The sequence below is a fragment of the Apodemus sylvaticus genome, chromosome 1 (genome assembly GCF_947179515.1).
Source record: "Apodemus sylvaticus chromosome 1, mApoSyl1.1, whole genome shotgun sequence".
NCBI classification, from domain to species: Eukaryota; Metazoa; Chordata; class Mammalia; order Rodentia; family Muridae; genus Apodemus; species Apodemus sylvaticus.
This window is the reverse complement of record NC_067472.1, coordinates 14386645-14410111: the sequence shown is the minus strand read 5'-3', so window position 1 is coordinate 14410111 and position 23467 is coordinate 14386645. Positions and strand designations below refer to the sequence as shown.

Genomic DNA, 23467 nt, shown 5'->3' with positions numbered 1-23467 from the left:
TGGTTACTAGGGATTTGAGCTTGGGTTCTCACACTTGCATAGCAAGCACTCAGCCACTGAGCCATCTCTCCAGCCCCAGCAGCAGGAAACTAAGATTCAAGGGCCAGCTGGGTGCTTCCTTCAGACAACCTGACCTACTTCAGGTACCTGGAACTACTGCCACACCCTGTCCTTGGGATGACCTCCCATCCTCCACACTACCTAAGGTCACATAGGAAGCCCCTGCCAACTCTCTGGGACTCCTGAGATATCCCAGTCCTTGTGGATCCTGATGGCTGTCAGAGCCCTTGCACCTTTGGACAGTTCTAGAACATCTTGTATTCCTGGAGAGAGCAAAGCAGCCCTTTCTTATGCTAGCACCGCCCCCCACCCCCACCCCACGCACACCTTAGGCCTGGCACACAAGAATATGCTCTAGAGAAACCCAGAGGAGTGCGACCCAGGGTCACAGCTGGTGCTAGGCTGTGGAGCCTGGTGTTTGGGGCCCTCAAGAGAAGGGAGCAGAGATGTGGAGTGACATGACCCAAAGCAAGTGTCCTGACAGGCTTGGCCTCCCGGGCCTCCAGGACTGCCTCTCCATTCTGTCTTCTCCTTCCCATGTTGAGAGAGAGAGAGAGAGAGAGAGAGAGAGAGAGAGAGAGAGAGAGAGAGAGAGGGAGGGAGGGAGAGAGAGAGAGAGAGAGAGAGAGAGAGAGAGAGAGAGAGAGAGAGAGAGAGAGAGGCGGTCTGGGCAGACCTGCTGCTAGCCCTGTCTCAGTGCATTAGTAAGTTGCTGTCTCATGAGGACCAAAATCTGAAACACCTCAGGAGCTTGCCATAGGTGGAGGCCTCCTTCCACCTCCTTCTGCCCTATTGTCCTCCACGGCTGTTTGCTTAAGGTGACAGGACAGGCGGGCTCCATTTTCTGTAAGACCGATAGGGCACAGGATCTGGAAAAGAAAGGGCACCCTAGCTTCTAGTCCCTGTGAGGATGCCACCCAGCTGCGGATCCTGAGGCAAGGCTAACCGGTGTCCCAGAGTGGGAAGTGCTTCCTAGCCAAGGAGTGACAGAGAAGCCACCAGACACCTTGTCCTGTGGTCTCGCCTGTGTCTCTGTCTTCAGGCTGCTGCTAGCTGCACATCTGTAAAGTGCTTGCCCCTCCTCCAAGCTTGTCCTGCCCATGCCTTCGTCTGTCCCCGTTCCCCCCGCCCCCCCCCCCCCCCCGTGCTTCTGGCATGGGCAGCGTTAAGCAGGAGGGGAGCCTTGAGGGACAGACATTATGTCCTTGACACTGAGGCTGACATTGCCCCCATGGTCACATGTCCACCATTGCCCGGCATCACCAGCTGAGTCCCAGTGCTGCCTGCCCTCTCTCCTCCTCCTCCAGAGGCCTTGCCAAGAGGAGAGCCTCCTGGTGGCTCTTGGGGCGGTGGTTGCTTTGTGCCACTCAGTACGGTGCTCTCCATTCACGTCTGTGTCCTGGGCTACAGGACAAGAGCCATGGACCTTTCTTGTTTGCAGTTCCAGTACCAAGGACAGAACTTGGTATTTCGTAGGTCATGAATGGTTATAAATAAGTGAGTGAATGAATGAGAGGAAGTCTCGGAGTGACAGCAGATGGTGTTAGGTAGGGTGACGGGCCATCAGGAGCGGTAATGGGAGGAGGTAGCTGCTATGGTCACGAATCGCAATGTAAATGTCTGATATGTAGAATATCTGATATGCCCCCTCCAAACGGGGGTCACGACCCATAGGTTAAGAACCAAGTGGCAGTGGCTGGGGACAAAGTGGACGGTGGCAGGAAGGCTGGTGGTCGCAGCTGGCTGTGTTGGTGAAGGTGTAAATGCCGAGGGGTGGGTGGGTGGCCCCTGTTTCTTCCCTGAACCCTATCCTAAGAAGACCCCGCTCTGGCTCTTGGTGCTGATAAGTCCTCTGACGCTGTGACCTGTTCCTTTGCAGACTCCATCGGGGGCTCCTTCCCGGTCCCCTCTCACCGATGCCATCACAAGCAGAAGCATTGCCCGCCTGCGCTGTCAGGTGGGGGCCTCCCTGCCACGCCTCTGCTCTTCCACCCCCACACCAAGGGCTCCCAGATCCTCATGGACTTCAGCCACAAGGCCGTCAAGAGGCAGGCCAGCTTCTGCAACGCCATCACCTTCAGTAACCGCCCGGTCCTCATCTATGAGCAAGTCAGGCTGAAGGTGGGCACCCCCGGACCCCTGCCTTTGACCTCTTTACTGCCATGATCTGCTGTTCTGCTACCAGCCTGCCCCTCTCCTTGCCTGTCTCTCATCCTTTCTCTTTTCCCAGCCTTCCTGGGTAACAAGATTCAGTGGGAGTGGCCTCCGCCAACCTATAGAAAGGCCCCCTGGGCTGGGTGGTGGGCGGGAATGAGTCACGTGGTGAGTTTTCTGGCTGTAGGACACTCCCAAGTGTTAGTCGAGGGTGGTGTGTAGAGAGCCCACGCCTTCCCCCCTCGGTCATCTGACCGAGGAGGAGAGGCTAGGCTGAGGCTCCTCACTCCTGTGGCCAGATCACCAAGAAGCAGTGCTGTTGGAGTGGGGCCCTGCGACTTGGCTTCACCAGCAAGGACCCTTCCCGCATCCACCCCGACTCACTGCCCAAGTACGCCTGCCCTGACCTGGTATCTCAGAGTGGCTTCTGGGCCAAAGCGTTGCCTGAGGAGTTTGCCAACGAGGGCAACATCATTGCCTTCTGGGTGGACAAGAAGGGCCGCGTCTTCTACCGGATCAATGACTCAGCCGCCATGCTTTTCTTCAGTGGGGTCCGGACGGCGGACCCGCTCTGGGCCTTGGTGGACGTCTACGGCCTCACACGGGGTGTCCAGCTGCTAGGTGAGTGGCTTCTCTCTCTGCTCCATTAGTGGCAGGCACTAAGACTGACCTTTATTCCCACGAGTCATGGTGACTGCTGGTGGCATCCATAAAGCTAGCGGCCCAGGAACACCTTTACGGCTTTCCCGTGAATTGCAGTGTCCTGTTCCTGGCCGCAGCTCTGGCAAGCTGGGCTCGGGAGATGGCTCGGGAGATGGCTCGGGAGATGGTAACCCACGCAGGCCTTCCTCCAGGGTGCTCTCTGAGTTGGGAGCAACTCTCGCCCACCAGGAATGGCAGCCTCGCCCATGCCCTGGTGAAGTTAATGTTGCTCTCAGTAACCACTGTCAGTGGAAGCCTCGGCCTGTCTCATAGCAACCCTGGGATTCCATGGGTGGAGACTTACATTCAAGGGTGTTCAGTCCCTCACGGATGAACGGTGGAGCCAGCTCTCTGTACTGAGTTTTCCCAGCCTTTAACTAAGCCCTAGGCCTGGCCTACAGTTCCTATAACACCCGGCCTTCATCCTTACCCAAGAGCTTTCTGCAGGGATGGCAAGGGGACGAGAGAGGGGAGGAGGCTCAGACCCCTCGGAGGGAAAGGACAGACAGCCTATAGGACCTACCATGGGGACACCTACTGTGGGGACATTAGAAGATAGGTGGGGCCTGAGCGGCAAGGCGCAGACTTCCTGGCTGTGGAATTAGCCAGGATGGCCAAGGGCCTCAGAGAATCCAACTGCCTAGCGTGAGCACCAGTGAGCTGGTAATGGAGCTGAGAGTATAACCCAGCCTGTCTTCCCAGCTTGACATATGTGTACATATGTGTTCAAGAGTGTGCTTGCAGGCACGTGAACTCTACGTACAGGCAGAGCCTGACCTAGCCTCAACTTCCTCATCTGGAAAATGGGCCATGGGAGGAGTCCTAAGGAGGCTGAGTAAAGTTAGCTGGCACTGTCCTAGGTATCAAAACTTTGTCTAGCTGACACGCGCCGCTCCTGTCCCCATCCCCACTTCCTTTCCCTTGTAGAGAGAAACGCTATAACGGGGGTTGGGGGGAATGGGGGGAGTTTCAAACCTGGTTTCCGTTTTTCCTTTCTGACTTCTAAGCCTAGAAGTGGCAAATGCTTTTGAAATGCTTCCCCTTGTGTAAGACGGGATCATGGGAGTAAAAGCAACAGGGCCTGAGAGACAGCCAGAAGCCTGCTTGTGGAGTTCCAAACGTCAGGAGGCTGTTTTTATTAACTAGCAGTTTGGGAACTTTCTGTTTTTTCAAGTCAATAAAAGTGTGCCTGCATTCATGCTGACATATTGAGGGCCCAAAGAGCTATTCCCGGTGACAGCTGCCAAAGAAGGGTATCCGGCCTGGCTGGGAGGTCCCCCAACTTCCTCTATGTACTGAGTACACCTGAGGCCTCTACTTGCCAGAAATTATGTGCCTTAGCCAAAGAGACAAATCCGGGCTGGATCCTGGGCCAGCCTGGGACCTGGTGGGGCACTGTGGGGGCAGTAATAACTGCATTGAAGACTCTTTAGAATTCTCAAAGGATGGAGGTATGAGGGTCAGCTGATACACAGTAGTGGCTAGCGGCTGTCAGTCATCCCTACCTGTCCTGGGGAAGATGATGCTTAACCCAAGGTCCACAGGAGTCCCTTCCGGCTGTCCTGGTCCCCCCTGGGTCTCATCCTATAAGGCAGTAGAATTCCAAAGCCTAAGTGTGAGCCCCAGCCCACTCACCCAGTCCAGATTCAACTCTGCTCGGGAAAATGTCTGAGTCCCGTGTCTTACCCGGGTCGCTGCCACGTGGTGGGAAGCAGAGAATGAATGACTTCCTGCTCCTGAGAGGGTCCTGGTTGCCCAGGCTGGGTGTGAACTTGCCATTCTCCTGCCTCAGCCCCCTAAGTGGCTGAGATGACCAGCCTATCCCACCAGGTCCTAGAATGCCTTTGCTCACAGTATCCACTCTGGCCTGAAGTCCCCGCTTAGAAGCTGCTACCTCCCTGAGGCCTCTGGGTAGGATTTTTTTTTCTGTCCTCTGTGTCTCAGGGAGCCTTGTGCCTGCTTCCCCGCAGGATGTGAGTTCCTTTGAGGAAGGGACCCAGGTCTGACACTGCTAGGTCTACTTCAGAGCAGTAGTTCTCAACCTGTAGGTCCACAGCCAGTTTTGTGGGAGCGGTGGTCCAACAACCCTTTCACGGGGGTCGCCTGAGACCCTCCAGAGGACTCATATTTATGTTACAATTCATAACAGCAGCAAAATCAGTTACAGAGTAGCAATGAAAATTATTTTACTGTTGGGGGTCACCACAGCGTGAAGAATTGTGTTCAAAGGTTGCAGCAATGGGAAGGGGGAGAAACCCCGCTGTGGAGGAGAATATCTCATTCAACCTTATAAGCCTTGCTGGGGGAAAGGGTACAGGATGGGAGGGGGAGAGTGGAGACTGGCTGAAGGGGAGGCCTGGGACGTGTTAGCTGAAGAAAAGAACAGGTGGGTGGGGCTAACGGAGACCAGCCCTACCCTGGGACAGTCCCAGGCTCACTGGACAGTTAGGGAGACACCAGGACTCAATCAACCTCCAACCTGGAAGGGCTGTAAATTGCTAACCTCTGTGGTCATAGACTCCCTTCCGTCTACCCAGCCACGTCCTTCACTAGCTCACTCAGCCTCTCGGCGGGCCTAGAAGAGTGTTTTTCATCCCCATTTGGCAGGGAGAAGACTGAGGTTTGAGGAAGCCCATGTAGGGATGTGGCCGAGCTGGGTCTGAACAAGGAGTTCCAACGATAGAGCAGTGCCTTTCCCGCGGCCCTTCAGCAGGTTTAAACAAAGAAAGGGAGGCAGGATGGCAAAGAAAGGGAGGCAGGATGGCAAGGAAGTCTGTGGCTTCCTGAAAGAGGAGGCTCAAGCTGGACCTTCAGGGCCCAGGGGACTGTGTGACGGGAGGAGTGTGGGGAGGAGTGTGCTAGCGGTGGCGTGGGGCTCCGATCCTCAGGGCGCTGGGGGTAGATGGGGATAGGAGCAGGAGATGAATCAGCAGAGCCTCATGCTGGCACTGGAGCCCAGGCTGTCCAACCCAGCCTGACCCACGCCCTTTCTGTGACTATACATGGGTTTGCTCCGAGTGGTGCGCTCGCCTTTGGATCACCCCGCAGGCAACTCTGCATACTCGATAAGGCCGAAGCCCGTGATTGCCGTCCTGCCCGTAAATCATCGTGATCCCTGGCATTTTCAAACGGGGATTACGGCCCCTCAAGTCCAATTAGTAGATTAAAATAGCTCTTCTTTTTGCCCCTCCTAAATTGATTTGTGTGTTTGCATAAAACCGGAGAGACGGGGCGGGGAGGGATAGAGATGAGGAGGAGTGGGGGTGGCGTGGATGACAAGAGAGGGTAGGGATGAAGGTGGGGGTCCCTCTGGGCCTCTAAGGTGGCCCTGACGTCACTCTTACCAAGTTCTGGGATTCTAGGCCTGGGCCACTATGCTCAACAATTCTGAGTCTTCCATTGTCTCCCTCTCCTAGCAGCTATCTCTCCTTCCTTGGTGGCTCTGAAGATGGGCCAGTCTTTCCTGGGATGATTATCCCCCAGAGGTTATGTGACCTTTAGGAACGCCCTCCAGGCTTCTCCCTGTCCCCTTCAGCTTCTGTGTGGGGACTCCACACCTTACCTGTCTGGTCTTCAGAGCACAGATGTACCCAAGTACCTGGTACACTGTGCGTGTAGTAAGCATGTACACATTAGGTATTTGAGCCCGCCCACAGATGATGGCCATGTCCCTGGAGAATTGGACAGTTTAGAGCTGGGGTTACCCTCCTTCACTGCAGCCTAGACCTCTTCCCTATGTGCCGGAGCCCAGTAGCTTACCCTCCTTCCTGCGGGTGCCCTGGCCCAGACCTGGACTGGTATCTCCAAGAATAACAGCTTCCCACCTCCAGGAAGAAGGGTCTGCCAACAACCAAATAAACACAAGTTTTATGGGGTGATTAATACAAGAACAGATAAACTCCTATCCTAGTCTCCTGAGGTCTTCTTGTTTCTCTTAGAAATGCTAACTTAGTGTGGAACACAGGCCTGTAATCTCAGCACTTAGGAGGCTGAGGCAGGAGGATTGTGAGTTCAAGGCCAGTCTGGGCTGAGACTTTGTGTCCTCCAAAGAGGGGTGGAAACTTGGGAAGAGCAGCTATGATCTTGCAAAAAGCTGGAGAGCCTAGACTCTACTCTCAAGGTCTCTTGGCTATCACGCCATGGCCTGGGCTTTCTACAGAGGAGAGAGACTGAGAGGAGAATTGAAGACCCAGCTTCCGACCTGGAAGACTTTTACACCAAGGGCCATGCCATATCACCAGGTACAACAACGTGGCCCGACTCTGATTCTGCCATTGAGTGTGACCCAGAGCGTACAACTGAAGGATGCCACTAGCACTCATCCCAGAGGACTTCTGTGGGAATAGAAGCTCAGGTTAAAAGAACGGAATTGGAGAAGAACAATTTAGTTGTAAATGGACTACACTGGGAAGCCACAGAGCAGGGGACCAAGCAGTAGAGGAGCCCATCCTGGGAGGGGCATGAAGGAGAAAGGCAGCGGCTACTTGTGACCGTGAGGATTGTGTACAACTGGGCACACGGAAAGAGAACTTCGGATTAAATGGCCCTGTGGTCCCTGTGCTGTCTGGGTGTTTAATAGAAACTGTGGCTGACAGTGGAGAAGGGCCAGGCCCACACTGAGGTGGGGAGGGGCTGTAATGTAGATTCTCCTGGCCAGTCTGGACATGAGGTCAGTGCGAGCAGACCCAGTGCCACATGGGAGTGGCAGTGGCCAATGAGAGGGCTGGAAGTGAGGGCTTACAAGAGTTCAGTCCTTCCTACTTCTCTCCCCGATGAATATTTCCAGGCCTGGGTGGAGACTTAGGTGGCATGGCATTGGGCCAGATCCTAAAGGGCTGCTGACCCAGGTCAGTGGCCCAGCTCTGCAGTCCTGCACCAAGACACTCCTTAACCTCTGCAGATGAGGCCCGGGGGCTGCATTGTGACCCAGGTGTGCTGTCCACAGCTGAGGGCTGCATTGCCATCTGGGGGGGGGGACTTGCTGCTTCCCTGGCTAAACCAATGTTTATGTCCAGCCTTAGATGCTGGGTTCAAAAGGCTAATAGTTTAAGGAGCCTGTGCCAGTTTTTGGAATGGGGTAGACCACTGGGGATGCTATGTTGATGAGGGTCTTGGTCTCTCTCTCTCTCTCTCTCTCCTCTCTCTGTCTCTCTCTGAAAATTTTCTTTTTCTTTTCACTCAAAAAGAATAATTCAGCTGGGCAGTGGTGGCACACATCTTTAATCCTAGCACTTGTAAGGCAAAGGCAGGTGGATTTCTGAGTTCGAGGCCAGCTTAGCGAAAAACCAAAAGAAAGAAAGAAAGAAAGAAAGAAAGAAAGAAAGAAAGAAAGAAAGAAAGAAAGAAAGAAAGAAAGAAAGAAAGAAAGAAAGAAAGGAAGGAAGGAAGGAAGGAAGGAAGGAAGGAAGGAAGGAAGAAAATAATTCAGTCAGGTGAGGAAGCTGAGGCAGGAGGATGAAGTCGTACTCGGATATATATTGAATTTGAGACCTGCCTGGGCTACAGGAGACCCTATTTCAAATCCAGTGTTCCTTCTATCCCCAACGATTTCTTTTTTAGAGACTCTTCCAGGCATTCTCTGCTTCTCACCTCAAATCTTACCAACCGTGTCAAGGTCTGGGCACCAGCCCCTCCCCTCCTCCACATGGACTTCCCCACCTCCCCTTGTGTAGGATGATATATCTTCCCCCTGAACACCTGGGGCATGCGCAGGTCTAAGTGGTTTGCATGGTGCATTGTCCTGCTTTCTAAGGTGGCATGCACTCTCTGTGTGCAGGGGAGGGTGTTGTACGTGTTTTGCAGAGAGGTCCAAGGACCTCAGGTGGTAGTGGTTTGTCTGGACCAGGGGCCTAGGTGGCACTCCATGGGCGTGATTTTCAGATGTTCACTATCTATAGTCTCTGATATGCTTTATTTGAGAGATACTTCAGAGGGTAGCACACAGCTGGGAAATGGGCATTAACATGTGTCAGGTTCTGTAGACAACTTGCCAGTCTGAATCTAATTGGCTCAGAGTAAGTGGCAGACACCCAAAGCAGCCCACTGCCTTCCGGCTTCTCTAGTTGTGTGTTCCCTCTTAAGTCTGAGTGGTCACCTCCAGGTGGTCACTGAGGACCTGTTGTGTCTGGAGCTCAAGGTAGGAAGGATGTTGGGCAAAAGAAGCTACCAGAGTTTCAGCGGTATTGGTCTGAGAAAGAGGTGAGGGGATCCCAGGGTATCTGACTCAGCACCAAGAGCAGATCTGACTGCCTGTGCTCGTCACAGATTCTCATAGGTTTCATCTGGTCTGTCCCAAAGAAGACTGGCCTGGGTAGCATGAGTCACATTCATGGGATTGACAAACAGGGACTGTCCCTAACCCACAGCAAAGGCAATGCCACACTTCTACGTAGTGTGTCACTGCCTCCAGATGTAGTTCTCGGGCCTTGGTAAGACCTACAGGGGTGAGAGGGTCATCGTGGAACCTGAGGGGAGGGAGGAGCTGGGTCCTGTAAGGCTGGGGACCGGGCCCTCATTTCAGAAGCAAGAGAGAGCTTCTCCTCTCCAAATGAAGACCTGCCCCAGCTGCTTGGGGGCTGTAGGTAATTCCCAGCGTCTCCTACCTTGGACTCTGGATTCCTTGGGCATAATTATACATGCCCTACTTAGCTCACAAGTATCTTCAGAGGCTCACAGATACAGGAAAGGGTTTGTGGTGTGAGAAGTGGTTTTATCTTTAGCTTAAAAAAGAATACCCAGTTTGCCATATTTGCCACGGTCACCATCACCAAATAGCAAACTCCATGCCAGTCCTTTAGCACGTAGGAAAACCTCACAATCTAAGCTTCCTGGGGTAGGACCTGTGGGTCTCCAGTGGAGTTCTTTAAACCCTGGGGCTTTCTGGGACATTTCTAAGATAGTGACGTGAAGAGGCATGAGGAGACAGTGTCATGATGCCTACTGCCTGACTCCAACCACAATGGCCACTGGAACAAAGATATCCCTGACTTAAAAAAAGGAACCACTTGTCCTGGAAGTGTTGGCGCACGCCTTTAATCCCAGCACTTGAGAAGCAGAGGCAGATGGATTTCTGAGTTCGAGGCCAGCCTGGTCTACAGAATGAGTTCCAGGACAGCCAGGGTTATACAGAGAAACCCTGTCTTGAAAAACCAGATAGATAGATAGATAGATAGATAGATAGATAGATAGATAGATAGATAGATAGATAGATTTAAAAAAGAGCCACTTGAAGTGGGTGTCCCCGTTCACACCTGACATCCTAGTCACTGGAAGGCTGATGCAGGCAGATTGATGTAAATTCCAGGCCATCCTGAGATATAAAATCCTGTCTCAAAAAACAAGTATGTGAAACCAAATTCAACCACACACACAAAGACAGCCACAAAGCAACAAGTTTGAGAGCCACTACATGAAATGATTCTGGGAGCCTCTGGCTCCCAGGATTCAACCAAGGAGTCTGACTTCAAGTGGTTCTGGAACAGTGTATGCTTCCCTCAGGGGCCCCAGAAACCATGGTTGTTTTTCCTGGGCGACCCATAGCTGAGTTTAAAAGGAGAGGGTGGAGGCCAGTGTGGTTTTCAGAGCGCTGCCCAGAGGTCCATCTGAGCTGTGGACCGCCTCCATGGCTCCTTCCCCTGCCTGGGTCAGACGCAGACCAGCAGGCTGATGTTTATGGAGTCAGTAAATGTGCTGGCAGCACCTTCCAAATGGGCTGGCTGCTGCAGCCCGTGGTTAAAGATTACCCAGTGCTGCGGATGTGAGAATCCAAACAAGCAGGAGTCTGGGCTGGTGGTGGCCCCGCTTCAAAGGAGGCCCCTGTGTCAGTGTCAAAACCCTGCCTTGGTCCCCCTTTACAGCTGGTTATGTGTCACAGCTCTGAGCGAGAGCTGGATCATGACTCTCCTCACAGCCAACGTTCCCCATGGCCTGGCTCAGGTTGACTTCTGTGAACTTGCTTGCAATATTACACCTCACATGCCTTTCACCAGCTGCCTGTCCCGTTGCCGAGGCCAAGTCCTTCCCTGACCCCACTCCGAGACAGAGGAAGAGGACCTCAGTCAGGGCTGGAGAGCTTTATTCTCAAGGTGACATTTATCCCAGAGAAGAGATTCCAAGGGGGATCCCTGAGGTATGCTCGACCACACAAAAATCCAAGCCACGGAAGCTTTGCTTTTGCAAGACAGGGTTTCCCGTAGCTCAGGCTGACTTCCGGTTCATTATGTACTTTGGGATGGATGACCTTGAGTTTGACCTTGAACTTCTGATGCTTCTGCCCCCCCACCCCTGGATTAAAGGTGTGCACCACAATCTGGCTAGTTAGGCTCTGGATATCAAACCCAGAATTTGCATTCTAGGTAAGCACCCTACCAACTGGGCCACGCGCCTTGCCCAAGGAGAGTTACTTTTTGACAGTTATATAGAGATAGCGGCTAGGAAGCTTTTTGAGGTGGTGAGCTTCCTGTCCCCAGGGGCATTGGAGGCAAGGCTGAGTGAGGCCTAGTCCCTTACCCCCTCGCTTTCTTTGAGCACCTATTTAATCTGAGATGCTAAGATTACTGTAACCATGTCTGATTTGGATTTTTTCTTCTCTAAGCGTAAACTAGCTGTCTGCCGATTCCCAAAACACAGGGCCTGGCTCGCCTCTCCCCGTGGGTCAGTACAGTGCACAACCTTCCAGGGCCTGGTTATTGCTGCTCTGGATCGGAACCTTTGCCAGGCACCAGAATGGGCAGGCACCAAAGGGACACAAAGCACACAGTGGCTGGGCAGCTCCTTTCAAGGTCTTGTGCCACATCTGCCTCCAGCGCTGACCCCCCCTGAGCGGGCAGCACGTCTCCAGCGCTGATTATATAATGTGTTGCTTCCAACTGTGGGGTCATTCCATGGCTTGCGGTTCCAGGTTACCTGTGTCCTGGGAGAGTCCCAAGGAGTTCTCTTGGATTTGGGGGCTGGACATAGCTGTGCCCCATCTGCATGCTACCTTTCTTGGGGGGCCTTTTGCCGTCTCTGCCGTGCGGTGGGCGCTCTGTGTCTCAAGTTGCAGCTATTTCGGGGCCCTGCACAGCTGACCCGCTGCTAGGACAATTATTTGGAGCCTGCTGGCCGCCCACAGCTGCTCCCGCTGAGTGCTGGAGAGGAAGGGGAGAAGACATTCTTAGGCTGGGCCTAGCCACTCCCAGCTGCTCCTGAGCCTTAGCTCCCAGCTCAGCAACATTTCCAATAAGGCCACATCCTAGCGCTGTCTGTCTGGCCCCCTCTCTGTTCACCCTCTCATTCCTTCTCCGTTAGCCTCCATAGTTTAGCTGCTTCTCTGGGGTTTCCGGTCAGTAATTTCATTCAAAGAGTATTTCCTGGGTTCTCACTGTGACCTGTGTGTCTTCAGACAGCATGCACAATATATTTGTGTGGTGGGCATGCGTATGGTTCTGGGAGTTGAAGCCAGAGCCTTGGGTATGCTAGGCACGTGCTTTAACCACTGGCCCCACCCTCAGGCCAAAATGCTAATATCTGATGTTATCTGGGCAACAGGGGCTCTGCCTGCCTTGGCCTGACGGAACTTGTGGAGGCAGGCGTGTGCCTCCATTCTGTACTTCTGCCATCACATGCCTCAGAGAAGTTGCTTAGAAATAGCTGCAACTCGAGACAGTGCACTCAGTGCACGGCAGAGGCAAAGTTAGGCAGAGTTAGTCAGTATGGAGATGGGTGTCCAGCTCCAAACCCAAGAGAACACCTTGGGACCCTGCCAGGCCACCAGCTAAGTACCAGGTAGAACATTTAACACCTGGTCTGGAGTGCCCTAGAGCCCATGGTAACATGGGGTTACCAACAGTGGTTTGTATTGACATATGATCACGTGTGCCAGGGCCTTTACCAGGTGCCCAGTGGGCCTCACATCACATCCCTGCAGTGTCCTTCCAAGGTGAGCCTCAAAATCCGGCTAATCAGACGTGTCTCTCACAGCTGAAGCAAAAGGGTCTCATGAGGTTACGCTGTGTGTCCAAGGCCATGCAGCTCCTAAAGCAATGGCAAAGTCAAGATCTGAACCCAGGCTGATGACTTCAAATTCACCACACTCAACTAGGTTCCTTTCAGTAGACTGCTTACCAGAATATGGATTTGGTGGTACAAGACCCAACCAAATGACACCCCAAATACTCTTCGGTTGGTGTGTTATTTGAAGTATAATGCACGTGTCTTTGAAGGTGACAGTCACCCTGCGCCTTGAACTTCACGGGGCACATCTGGCGTACTGGCTGGCTCCATTCACTCTCTAAGTGAGTGATGGGAAGCTACGTGTGCAGTCATCAGGATGGAGGGGGAGGCGTCTTCCACACGGGCTCAGAGCTCCAGTGTGGTGACTTAGACACAGAGATAAAGAGTTCAGTGTGAGAGAGCAAGCCCTGAGAGGCCAAGTCCTCTTTTGCTTTCTGAGCAACTTTTGCAAGTCACGTCCACACATTTGACTTATACTACTGTGAACTATCCCCCGGCCTTCCCAGCTACGGGGCTCTGAACACACAGTCCTGAGAGCGTGGGGCAGCCCACGTGAGTTCTCGTAGGCTGTGGTTGGGCATCTCTGAACAACTGATTCCTCTCCTCCTTGATGTTCCCCTCTCCTCTCTTCTCCCAACTCCCTAGAGTCCCCAAAGGCCCAGCACTAGAATCCCTCAGGGACCAAGCAACACTTCTCCAGGGCCCAGGCCCTCCCCAACATTGTCTCCCTCCATTGACCTCCCTTTCCTTCCTGTCCAAGGCTTCCCCTCACCTCTGCCTCTGCACAGTGCCCAGCCTCCAAGCCATGGCCATCCTTGTCAGAGTCAATTCCCTGGAATAATCGAGTTTTCCAGTTGGCTCTCTCTTCCTTGCCAATGCAGTGCTAGGAGATCCAACCAGCCAGGCCCCGGGAGACTTTTGGAGCAGCCTGAGACTCAGAGGAAGGGTGGCACCTGACCTTCCCGAGCCCAGATAATGCTGCTTCTAAAAGGGGCAGGGAGAGGGGAACTGATCACAGAGGCTTTAGAGTCTCTTCTCTCTTCTGTGGTAGGCCAATCATGGCCTCTGCTCTTCTTGCTGGAAGACTTGGGCACTCAGGAAGGCATAGGTCATGTGTGGCTTATAGTGGTGCCAGTCAGACTTAGGGACATGAGCTCTGCACAAACGGTTCCATCAGAAATGAGTATGGCATTGGGGATGCTCCAATACTGAGTCTCTGTACGTGGTGGCTGACACCCAGCACCCCAGATCTGTGTCTACGGTGGGGTGGCCCCCATGGGCTGCTCGAAGGATACCGTGCAGGGGTCATCCACAGCACATGCCATTCCTGTCACTGTAAGTTACAGGTCCATAGATCGGGGATAGCAATACCCATTTAAAAACATGGCTGGAATCAGCCATTGGCATGAAGAAGTGTTCCGGACAGTAATTAAAAAAAGATGCTATGCGAGAGGAAATGTGCAGCAGTGGATTTGAGTCTGAAGTCCATGCCCATAGAAGGGCTTAACACAACTTCGTGGATGCCCAAACGTTATCCACAGACTTTAGCGACAGTGCTCTAGGGAGATGGATCAAAGCTATCACATTTTCAGATTGGTGTATTACCTATGAAAGCTTAAACTCTATTGGTGTTTATATAGTAGAACTTAACCTTTGCATTGAAGACACCAAAAATACATTTAAAGAATCTGTTATGCTACAACCCAAATATGGAAGGTGCTTTTTCTCCAGACAGTGGGCTAACAAACAGGCAGAGCTGTATTTTTTTTTTCCTGGAGTGTATCTTCTTCAAACCTCAGTCTGGATGTACCTGTCTGAACTAGTGACCTGGGGTCGGTGCTCAGGGAGACTGCTCTCCAAAGGCTTTATTTATCGGATTTATTTAACTTCTTTCTGCCGTAATGTCTTTATGTGGCAATGATAACCTCAAGGGGGGTGGGTAAATATTGGCTTTCCATGTCATTGATTTTTGAGAAGAAACTGGGAGACAGGTATTCTTTCTGTTCTCTTAGAGTGTTACAGTATCAGCAGTGCCTATGACAAATGGTTATTGTCTGAAAGCTACTCTGAGGATTGGGGAGACAGCTAGGTGGGCAGAAGCTATGAGGACCTGAGTTTGTCATCTTCTAAAGGCAGGATATTATATTCCCACTGCTGGAGATAACTCACTGAGACAGGAGGATTGCTGGAGCTTTTGAGCTAGCCAGTTTCAGACCAGAAAGGAACCTTCTCAAACAACAAAAAGGTGGACGGTGCCTGAGAAACACCATCCTAGGTTGACCTTTGGCCCCCTTCATGTATGCACACATACACACACATGTGGGAGCCACTCCATGTTAGTTAAGCACGAAGTAGGGAAGTCCTAGGGGTTAGAATTTAAGAAACCCTTTTCTTTTGTGGAGGGAGGAGCTGGAGCTAGAGGAAAATAACTCACTGCTAACAACAAAATTCTTTGTAAGACTGTAAATTTTAGCAGGCACCATGGTACATACTGAGTTCTAGGCCAGGACAAGAGACTCTTTCTCAGAAAATAAAACACCCCTCTCAAAACGTTATAAAGTCCTACAAGTTCTGCAGGGTTACCGGAGCCAGTAAGGAGAAAGCACTTGCCAGCCGGGAGCACTTAGAAGCAGTTAGATGCCTTCAGGTTGGTGGTGTCTTGCAGTTAGCTGCATGCTTTTGTCTAGAGGGTAGATTCCCGCGCCCCCTTTGCTTTCTGTCTTTGCACCCAAGCAGTAGCATCTTAGTGCTGGTGGCGCACGCTGCGCGACTGCTGTGGGACGGTGACGGTCGCCCTGTCTCTCGCCCTCCCCCGCCGCAGACAGCGAGCTGGTGCTGCCCGACTGCCTGCGGCCGCGCTCCTTCACTGCGCTGCGGCGGCCGTCGCTGAGGTGCGAGGCGGACGAGGCGCGCCTGTCGGTGAGCCTGTGCGACCTCAACGTGCCGGGAGCGGACGGCGACGAAGGCGCACCGCCCGCCGGCTGCCCGATCCCGCAGAACTCGCTCAACTCTCAGCACAGCCGCGCGCTGCCGGCGCAGCTCGACGGCGACCTGCGCTTCCACGCGCTGCGCGCCGGCGCGCACGTCCGCATCCTGGACGAGCAGACGGTGGCGCGCCTGGAGCACGGGCGCGACGAGCGCGCGCTCGTCTTCACCAGCCGGCCGGTGCGCGTGGCCGAGACCATCTTCATCAAGGTCACGCGCTCGGGCGGTGCGCGAGCCGGCGCGCTGTCCATCGGGGTCACCACGTGTGACCCTGGCACGCTGCGGCCCTCAGACCTGCCCTTTAGCCCCGAGGCCCTGGTGGACCGCAAGGAGTTCTGGGCGGTGTGTCGCGTGCCCGGGCCTCTGCACAGCGGCGACATCCTGGGCCTGGTGGTCAACGCGGATGGAGAGTTGCACCTGAGTCACAACGGCGCGGCGGCCGGCATGCAGCTGTGCGTGGATGCCTCGCAGCCCCTCTGGATGCTCTTCAGCCTGCACGGTGCCATCACGCAAGTCCGCATCCTCGGTGAGTGCTGGGTGCCACCCCCACCCAGTTCATGATGGTCTTTCTAGGCTTAGGTGAATTCTGGGCAGGGCGGAAGCGTCTGATCCATGGATGTCTGGGGAAGAGAGGGATGAACTCAGAAGAACCCAAAAGACACACAAACTGACCAGAGCCTTACACTCTAGAGGTTGTGTTAAAGGGGGCGAGGGCTGTGAACATTCTGAGACTTGGTTTCCTCAGGGCTACTTGTGGCTCTTGTGAAATTCAGGCTGGCTGTTGTGGTGGTGCATATCTATAATCAGAGCGAGTAGGAAGCAGAGGCAGAAGGATCTCTGCAAGTTCTAGGCTAAACTGGTCTGCATATTGAATTTCAGGTCAGCCAGAGAGAAAAACAAGCAAAAATCCCAAACACCGTATTAGTGTCTTCATGGGCAATTACCTGCATCAGAGTAGGGGGCTCCCTTAGCAGGCAGCCCTTGGGAATGAGATTGCAGTGTTCCAGACCTTTCTTTTTAGGAAGAGGCAATCTGAGAGGACTAGAGGCTTGTATTAAGTCACACTTCGTGGCTCGTTCTGTAGGATAGGTATCCCTTACTGTGACCAAGCACCTGAAGAGAAGGCAACCGAAGGGAAGATGGTGTTTGATTGGCACACCTAGTGAGGGGGCGGGGATGGCCGGAGTGTGAGATCTGGTCACATTCAGTCATGAGCAGTCTGAGATAGGTGTGTCTGCCCTCCTTCCTTTCTCAGTCTTCCCTTTGACACCCTCAGCGTGGGGAGCCAGCTCCTGCCATGATGTCCACTTCAGCCAGGGAGGGTTTGCCTTGTCGGCATCTCTCACTAGACTCACTGTAATGCGCAGATCTTTGAAACCTGGCTCCGGAGTCCCAATTCTGTAGTTGTAAGATAGATTCTGGATGTCCTGTTTTGTTGTCTGCTTGCTCGCTTTATTTATTTGAGACAAGATTTGTCTTCATAACCCTGGCTGTCCTGGAACTCACTCTGTAGACCAGGCTGGCCTTGAATTTACACAGAGCCAATTCTGCCTCCTGAATGTTGAGATGAAAGGAATCAAACCACCATGTGCAGCTGATTTATATTGTTATTTAAAGTGTCCTTAGCTAAGGTTGGAGAGCTCCAGGCCTCTCAGTCCCATGGCTCAACCCAGGAGGCTTGATAGGGTAGTGCACCAGTTGCAGATGATCAGGCCTTAGCTGCTTTCTGACTCAGCTTTCTGGGAGGGGCAGGATAGCCCAGTGCTTGTGCTTACGTATGTGGCATGGTTGAGACTGTGAATCGGAGGGGGGGTGGGGCTTGTGAAATGAGATGAAGATCAGTGCAGACTTAACAGCTCTGCAGAGACCAGATGAAGAGACAGCAAGAAGCAAACAGAAAAGTTAGGGAAAGAACTGAAGGAGAGGAAATCAGGTTAGATGAACAGATCTGGAGAAAGAATTCTGGATGGGATAAAACGAAACTGGATTGGGAGACGCACACACACACACACATGTGAACATGTGCAAACACATGTGCCCCCCACATACTCATGCACATGTGCACACATGCATGTATGCGCATACTCACACACATGTGCACACATGTGCATACGTGTACACACATGTGAACATGTGCACACATGTGCTCACATGTGCACATACACTCTCACACATGCATGCATACACACATGTAAACATGTGCACATACACATGCCCACACTCACACACATGTACGCATATGCATGTGTGCACACACATGCACTCACACAGATGTACACACACATGTGTGCACACACATACACATGCATGTGCGCAAACACATCTGAGCCAAAGCGGGAGAGAATTGGCTGCACTCACTGCTTCTTAGAGAAGCGAAATCACAGAGGCAAGGCACACTCCGGCATCAGTACCACCTAATAATAGCTAAGTAGCTTTCCAGTAAGGCTTTTGCCATCCAAGGGTGTTTATGAGACCGGAGCAAGAGGGAGTTAAAACAAAACAAACACAAGACCTTTTCTGTCCCAGGTGCTAAGTGGATCAAGGTGGATGTTAAGAAATACCACCCAGAACCCAGTGTCTATTAATAACTCCCAAGCTGTTTGGAGAATTGGGCATGCCTGTCAGCAGAATGGTGTTGGGGAATCCTGACTGACCCTAAGGGGAAAACAAGTCAGGCAGCATATGAAGGTTCATTGTTCCCCTTATGGTAAAGGCTTGGCTTTGTGAAAGTTCCTCATAGCGATAACTAAGGGCTGTTTCCTGTGTCTGTGTGTACAGGACTCTGTATTTGCTGGTAGGATGAAACCGCTTTCACTAAAGACAGCCATGTCAGGGTTGCTTTATAGACGTTCTGAAAATGCTAGCCAGTGCTGTAGGGAAAGAAAAGTAAATTGGTGTGCATTTCTGAAAAGACTGTAATTGATTTAAAATATTAATGTAGTAAGAGAGACTGTATGGGCTGAGCATGCAATCCAAGCTGTTTGGGAGGCGTTTGCCTGAGCTGCAGAGCAGGTTCACAGCCAGCCTAGGCCGCTCAGTAAGAGCCTATCTTTCCCCACACCCTTGGTTTTCAAGACAAGGTTTCTTTGTATAGCCCTGGCTGTCCTGAGACTCACTCTGTAGATCATGCTGTCCTCAAACTCATAGATCTGCTTGCTTCTGCCTCTTCTGAGTCTTGGGATAAAAGGCATGTGCGCCACCACTGCATGAGAGATACTATCTTAAAAAGTTAAATAAGGTATTGGGACATTGGTCAGTGATTGATTGCTTTCCTAACACACGTGAAGCCTGAGTCTAGTCTCTAGTGTGGAGGGGGCTAGGGAAGAGAGGAGAGACCCACCCCACGAACCTTCGTTCATCATGCTTAGAAATAATAACAGACATGAGTTACAACTAACAGTGCACCTGCTTGTGTGCAGAATGTTCTTTTAGGGCCCATGGGACAGTCATGGGCAAGTGACTTCTTGTTCTGGATTCTCAGGTCAAGAAGAGGAAGCACTTCAGGCTGTGTGGCTGGGCATGGCGGGTCCATAACCATAAGGAAGTAGAGTTTAGAGGGAGCCATAGTTCCCAGAGACAGCGTTCGAGGACAGCATCAAGAGGCTTTCTGAGCAGTCAGTCCCTTGAGGGCGAGGGCTCTGTCCCCAGTCTCATACATGTACAGTGAACCCCCAGGAAGGACTGGAGGAGGAAGACGGAAGAGGGAGGGGGGAGAGAGAAGTCAGGGTCACAGGGCCAGAATGTAGGACTGAGAGTGCCTGTGTAGGGAAGGCGGGTGGTTCCATGGCACTGTGGTAGAGAGGGCAGGACTCTGAGAGAGACTGAGGTAGGAGGCCTGGGCATGGGACACTCCATTCTCTGCAGGCCAAAGGTACCTAGGAGGTGGCAAAACTTGTTTGGAAGTTGTGGGTGATATAGAACGTGATGCTACCCCAAGACCGATAGGGGAGCGCAGAGCATGGGCCAGGGTGGAACCAGCCCACTGGGCTCCTGTCCCAGCCCGTGGCTCTGCCCCGCTCTCTGTGGAAGGCAGGGACTGACGCTTTCTTCTTTAGGCTAATGGAAGTCTGACCCATCCCCTTTCTCAGGCTCCACCATCATGGCCGAACGGGGTGGCCCATCTCTCCCCTGCTCACCTGCCTCCACTCCAACCTCGCCCAGTGCCCTGGGCAGCCGCCTCTCTGACCCCCTGCTCAGCACCTGCAGTTCTGGGCCCTTAGGTGGCTCTGCTGGCGGTGAGTACCAAGGCCCCATGGGTGGGCCAATGCTTCTCGCTGCATCCTATAGAGACAGTGCAGCCTTCATTAGGGATGGGACCAGAGAGGCTGGGGGCTGGGGCCTGGGGGCACTCACCAGGGGACTTTTACTTTCTTAAAAAAAAGAATTTATAATTATTTTTAAATTTTGAATGTGTGTGTGTGTATATGTTCGTGCACACATGTATGTGTTTACAGAATGTGCATGCATGAATGTGTGCAGTGCCTATTGAGGTCAGAGGATGTGCTGGATCCCCCAGCTAGAGTTGGAGGCAGTTCTGAGTGTGGATATGGGAACTGAACTCAGGTTCTCTGCAAGAGCAGCAAGCCTCTTAACGGTTGACAGAGCTCTCCAGATGTGTAGCTGTAGCTTTTTTTTTCCTTTTTAAAGACTTATTTTAAAGTGTGTGTGTGTGTGTATGTGTGTGTGTGTGTGTGTGTGTAGTGGGGTTTGTGGATATGTGAGTATAAATGCCCACAGAACCCAGAAGGCGGTATCTGATCTTCAGGCAACTTCTTTTTCTTTTTAAGATTTATTTATTTATTATATGTAAGTACACTGTAGCTGTCTTCAGACACACCAGAAGGGGGCATCAGATCTCTTTATGGATGGTTGTGAGCCACCATGTGGTTGCTGGGATTTGAACTCAGGACCTTTGAAAGAGCAGCCGGTGCTCTTAACCACTGAGCCATCTCTCCAGCCCCCTTCAGGCAACTTCTTAATGTGCACAAAGGGGATACTAAGCATTGGTGCAGGAAGATCGCACCTTGAAGGAATTAGGAAGTCCTCTTCTACTCGTTCCTTCTTTCCTCTTACTGCTGCTCTGGCCCAGGTCCGGGGCTGCGTGGCCAGAGCCAGGGGCTCAGCTCCTTCCTTGGGCAGGAAGGTGGGCTGTCAGTGTGGACAGGTGTCTTTCCATGATGGAGGAAGACATGAGCCCTTTTCTCCAACGAGAGGGCCCCGTGCTGGGCTGAGTCGCATCCCCGTTGATTGGTGTTTTTGCTCTCAGGGACAGCCCCCAACTCACCCGTGAGCCTGCCCGAGTCACCGGTGGCCCCAGGTATGGGCCAATGGAGTGATGAATGCACCATTTGCTATGAACACGCAGTGGATACAGTCATCTACACGTGTGGTCACATGTGCCTGTGTTACTCCTGTGGCCTGCGCCTCAAGAAGGCCCTGCACGCCTGCTGCCCCATCTGCCGTCGCCCCATCAAGGACATCATCAAGACCTACCGCAGCTCCTAGCCCCTGCAGAGCCCCAACCGCACGCCCACATCTGCAGACTGTGGCCCAGCACCAGCTGAGGGCAAAGCCAACAGGGTCTCTTCCTTCTACAGTTTGCAAACTCTTCCTCCTTTTCCATTAAACATGGAAAACCAAGGTCCCTGAAGATTTGGGCTGAGAGGGTCTCAGGCAGGGAGGTGAGGTGGGGGCACAAGCAGTTCATAATGAGGGGAGGGGAGAAGGGTACCCCACTATGTCTCTCCTCTTTACCCAGATTTCTGCATGCTGAGGGGCTGAAGTAGAGTCTCAGCTTGTGGCCATCCTCACGATCTGGGCAAATTTCTAGGTTGTGCAGCCTGTGTGGCATCTTGGAGAGAGTTAGCGAACACAGTAGCTTCTCCTGGTCAGCTGGGGAGGAGGCCAGTGGACTCCTCCCACCCTGGGCAGCTGCCAACTGCATGCCGTGTCTCTTTCTCCTCATCCAGAGTAGGTAAGCAGACAGGCTGCAGATTCTGGGTCCTGGGTCTTTGACCTGGGGTTGCCCTGCCGTGTTCAGGACCTCCTGTTTGCCATGACCTTTGCCAATCATCTCACAGGTGCAGTTTCCCAGGGTGCCCTTCGGTATAGGCTGACACAGGCCTTTCTGTCGTCAGGGTCTCAAAAGAACAGGGCCACAGCCACACTTAAGACCTGTCCTTCCTCATCTCAGTGCCAGCCTTGATCTGGGCTGATCCTGCCATTGTGTGCCCAGGAGGGACAGGAGCCCTCAGTGGGGTGTGTGTGTGGGGTCTCCTGGCCTGTGGAAAGCCCTTTTCCTTATTTTATTTATTTATTTATTTGGTTTATGGGTTTTGTTTATGGGTCTCCTAGAATGCTACTGTTGGGGGTGGTGGTTGCCAGGCAAAGGGGATCAAGGAGTAGCCACTCAGAATCTACCCCCCAACACCAGGCTGGTGGGCAGTCCCGCTAACCCTGAGGAGAGGGACAGGCTGGAGGCCTCCCAAGAGGTGGACAAGCCTCTGCTGGGTGGGAACCACACACGTCCAACTGTGTGCCCTTCCTCCCTGCATGGGAGCTCCATTAGCATGGCTGGCTCCAGGGCATCCACCTCTATAAAGACGTCAGAAGTTCTGGACGGTTGGGGAAGGTTGTTAACATGTGGGTCAGGGACTGGAATGGAGACCCTTGTTAGAAGAGGAAGAATAGAGCCTGAAAGCCAGGCTCTGCCCTGCTAAGGGCGTCTCCATTACTTATGGGCTGGGGCTCCCCTAATCCTACCTGCCTGCTCTGGGTTACTGTGGAGCCTTAGCCTGGGCTTTCCTGGCCTTTCAGCTTGGCCCTCATATAGCTGGTTTTATATCCTCAGAGGCAGCTTCTGCCTCGGAAGGCAGGGTTTGGGTCTCTGGCCTGGCTGCTGGCCAGGCATGTGATTCTGGCTATAGACCCCACCCCCCAAACTCCAGATTCCCCTGGGTAAAAGTTTGGGGGTGGAACACTTTCTGTGTACTCCTGGGAGTTCTTCTCAGGTGTCTCCAAGGAGGAATGTACTGGGGAGGCGTTGAGAATGGATGCCAGGGTGGGCCTTTGCCTGTACTGGGGAATCTGGGCCACCCTCAGTCTTGCTTCTCCAGTCACTGGCCCTGGTAGACGCCTTCAGGCTGGAGCTGGTGAGTTGCCCCATCTAGCTGGGGCTCCTCCTAGCGATGGAGAAAGGTCCTGGAACAGAGCTGTGTGGTTGGAGTTGGGAAAAGAAGCCATTGTCCATTCTGCTAGTTCAGAGGTAGCACTGCCTCCCTTGTGAACTGGGTCACTGTGTTTGTGAATAAAGGTGATTTCGTACCAGCCTGAGGGCTGTGCTCTGCGTCTGGAGGTTGGGAGGTGGACCAGTATTTGAGCACACCTGAGAGGTTAAGGGCTATCAAGAACAGCCCCAGACTCTCTTCTGTAACCCCCAAGCCCCGAAGGGCCTGTAACAGAGAAGTTGCCTTAGAGTCAGCCTTTGGAGCACGGCACGGGGCTCACACAGTGGGGTCTATTAATACCAGGCAAACCTTTTAAGTTGAGAAGCTGCTGCAGCCCTTCTGGTGGT

The 23467-nt window shown here is 52.9% G+C and overlaps 1 protein-coding gene across 3 annotated transcripts in view; it reads left to right on the top strand.

Annotated features, from left to right (window-relative positions):
* Neurl1 (neuralized E3 ubiquitin protein ligase 1) overlaps window positions 1-23220 on the top strand; it is an 83590-nt gene extending 60370 nt beyond the window's left edge. For all 3 annotated transcript variants that reach the window (XM_052184230.1, XM_052184247.1, XM_052184239.1), the window contains exons 2-6: window positions 1940-2181; window positions 2514-2835; window positions 15731-16420; window positions 19983-20129; window positions 21161-23220. In XM_052184230.1, coding sequence (XP_052040190.1) covers window positions 1940-2181; window positions 2514-2835; window positions 15731-16420; window positions 19983-20129; window positions 21161-21399 — 1640 coding nt within the window. In that variant the 3' untranslated portion in view covers window positions 21400-23220. The remainder of the gene's footprint in view (window positions 1-1939; window positions 2182-2513; window positions 2836-15730; window positions 16421-19982; window positions 20130-21160) is intronic.
* Window positions 23221-23467: the final 247 nt, after the last annotated feature.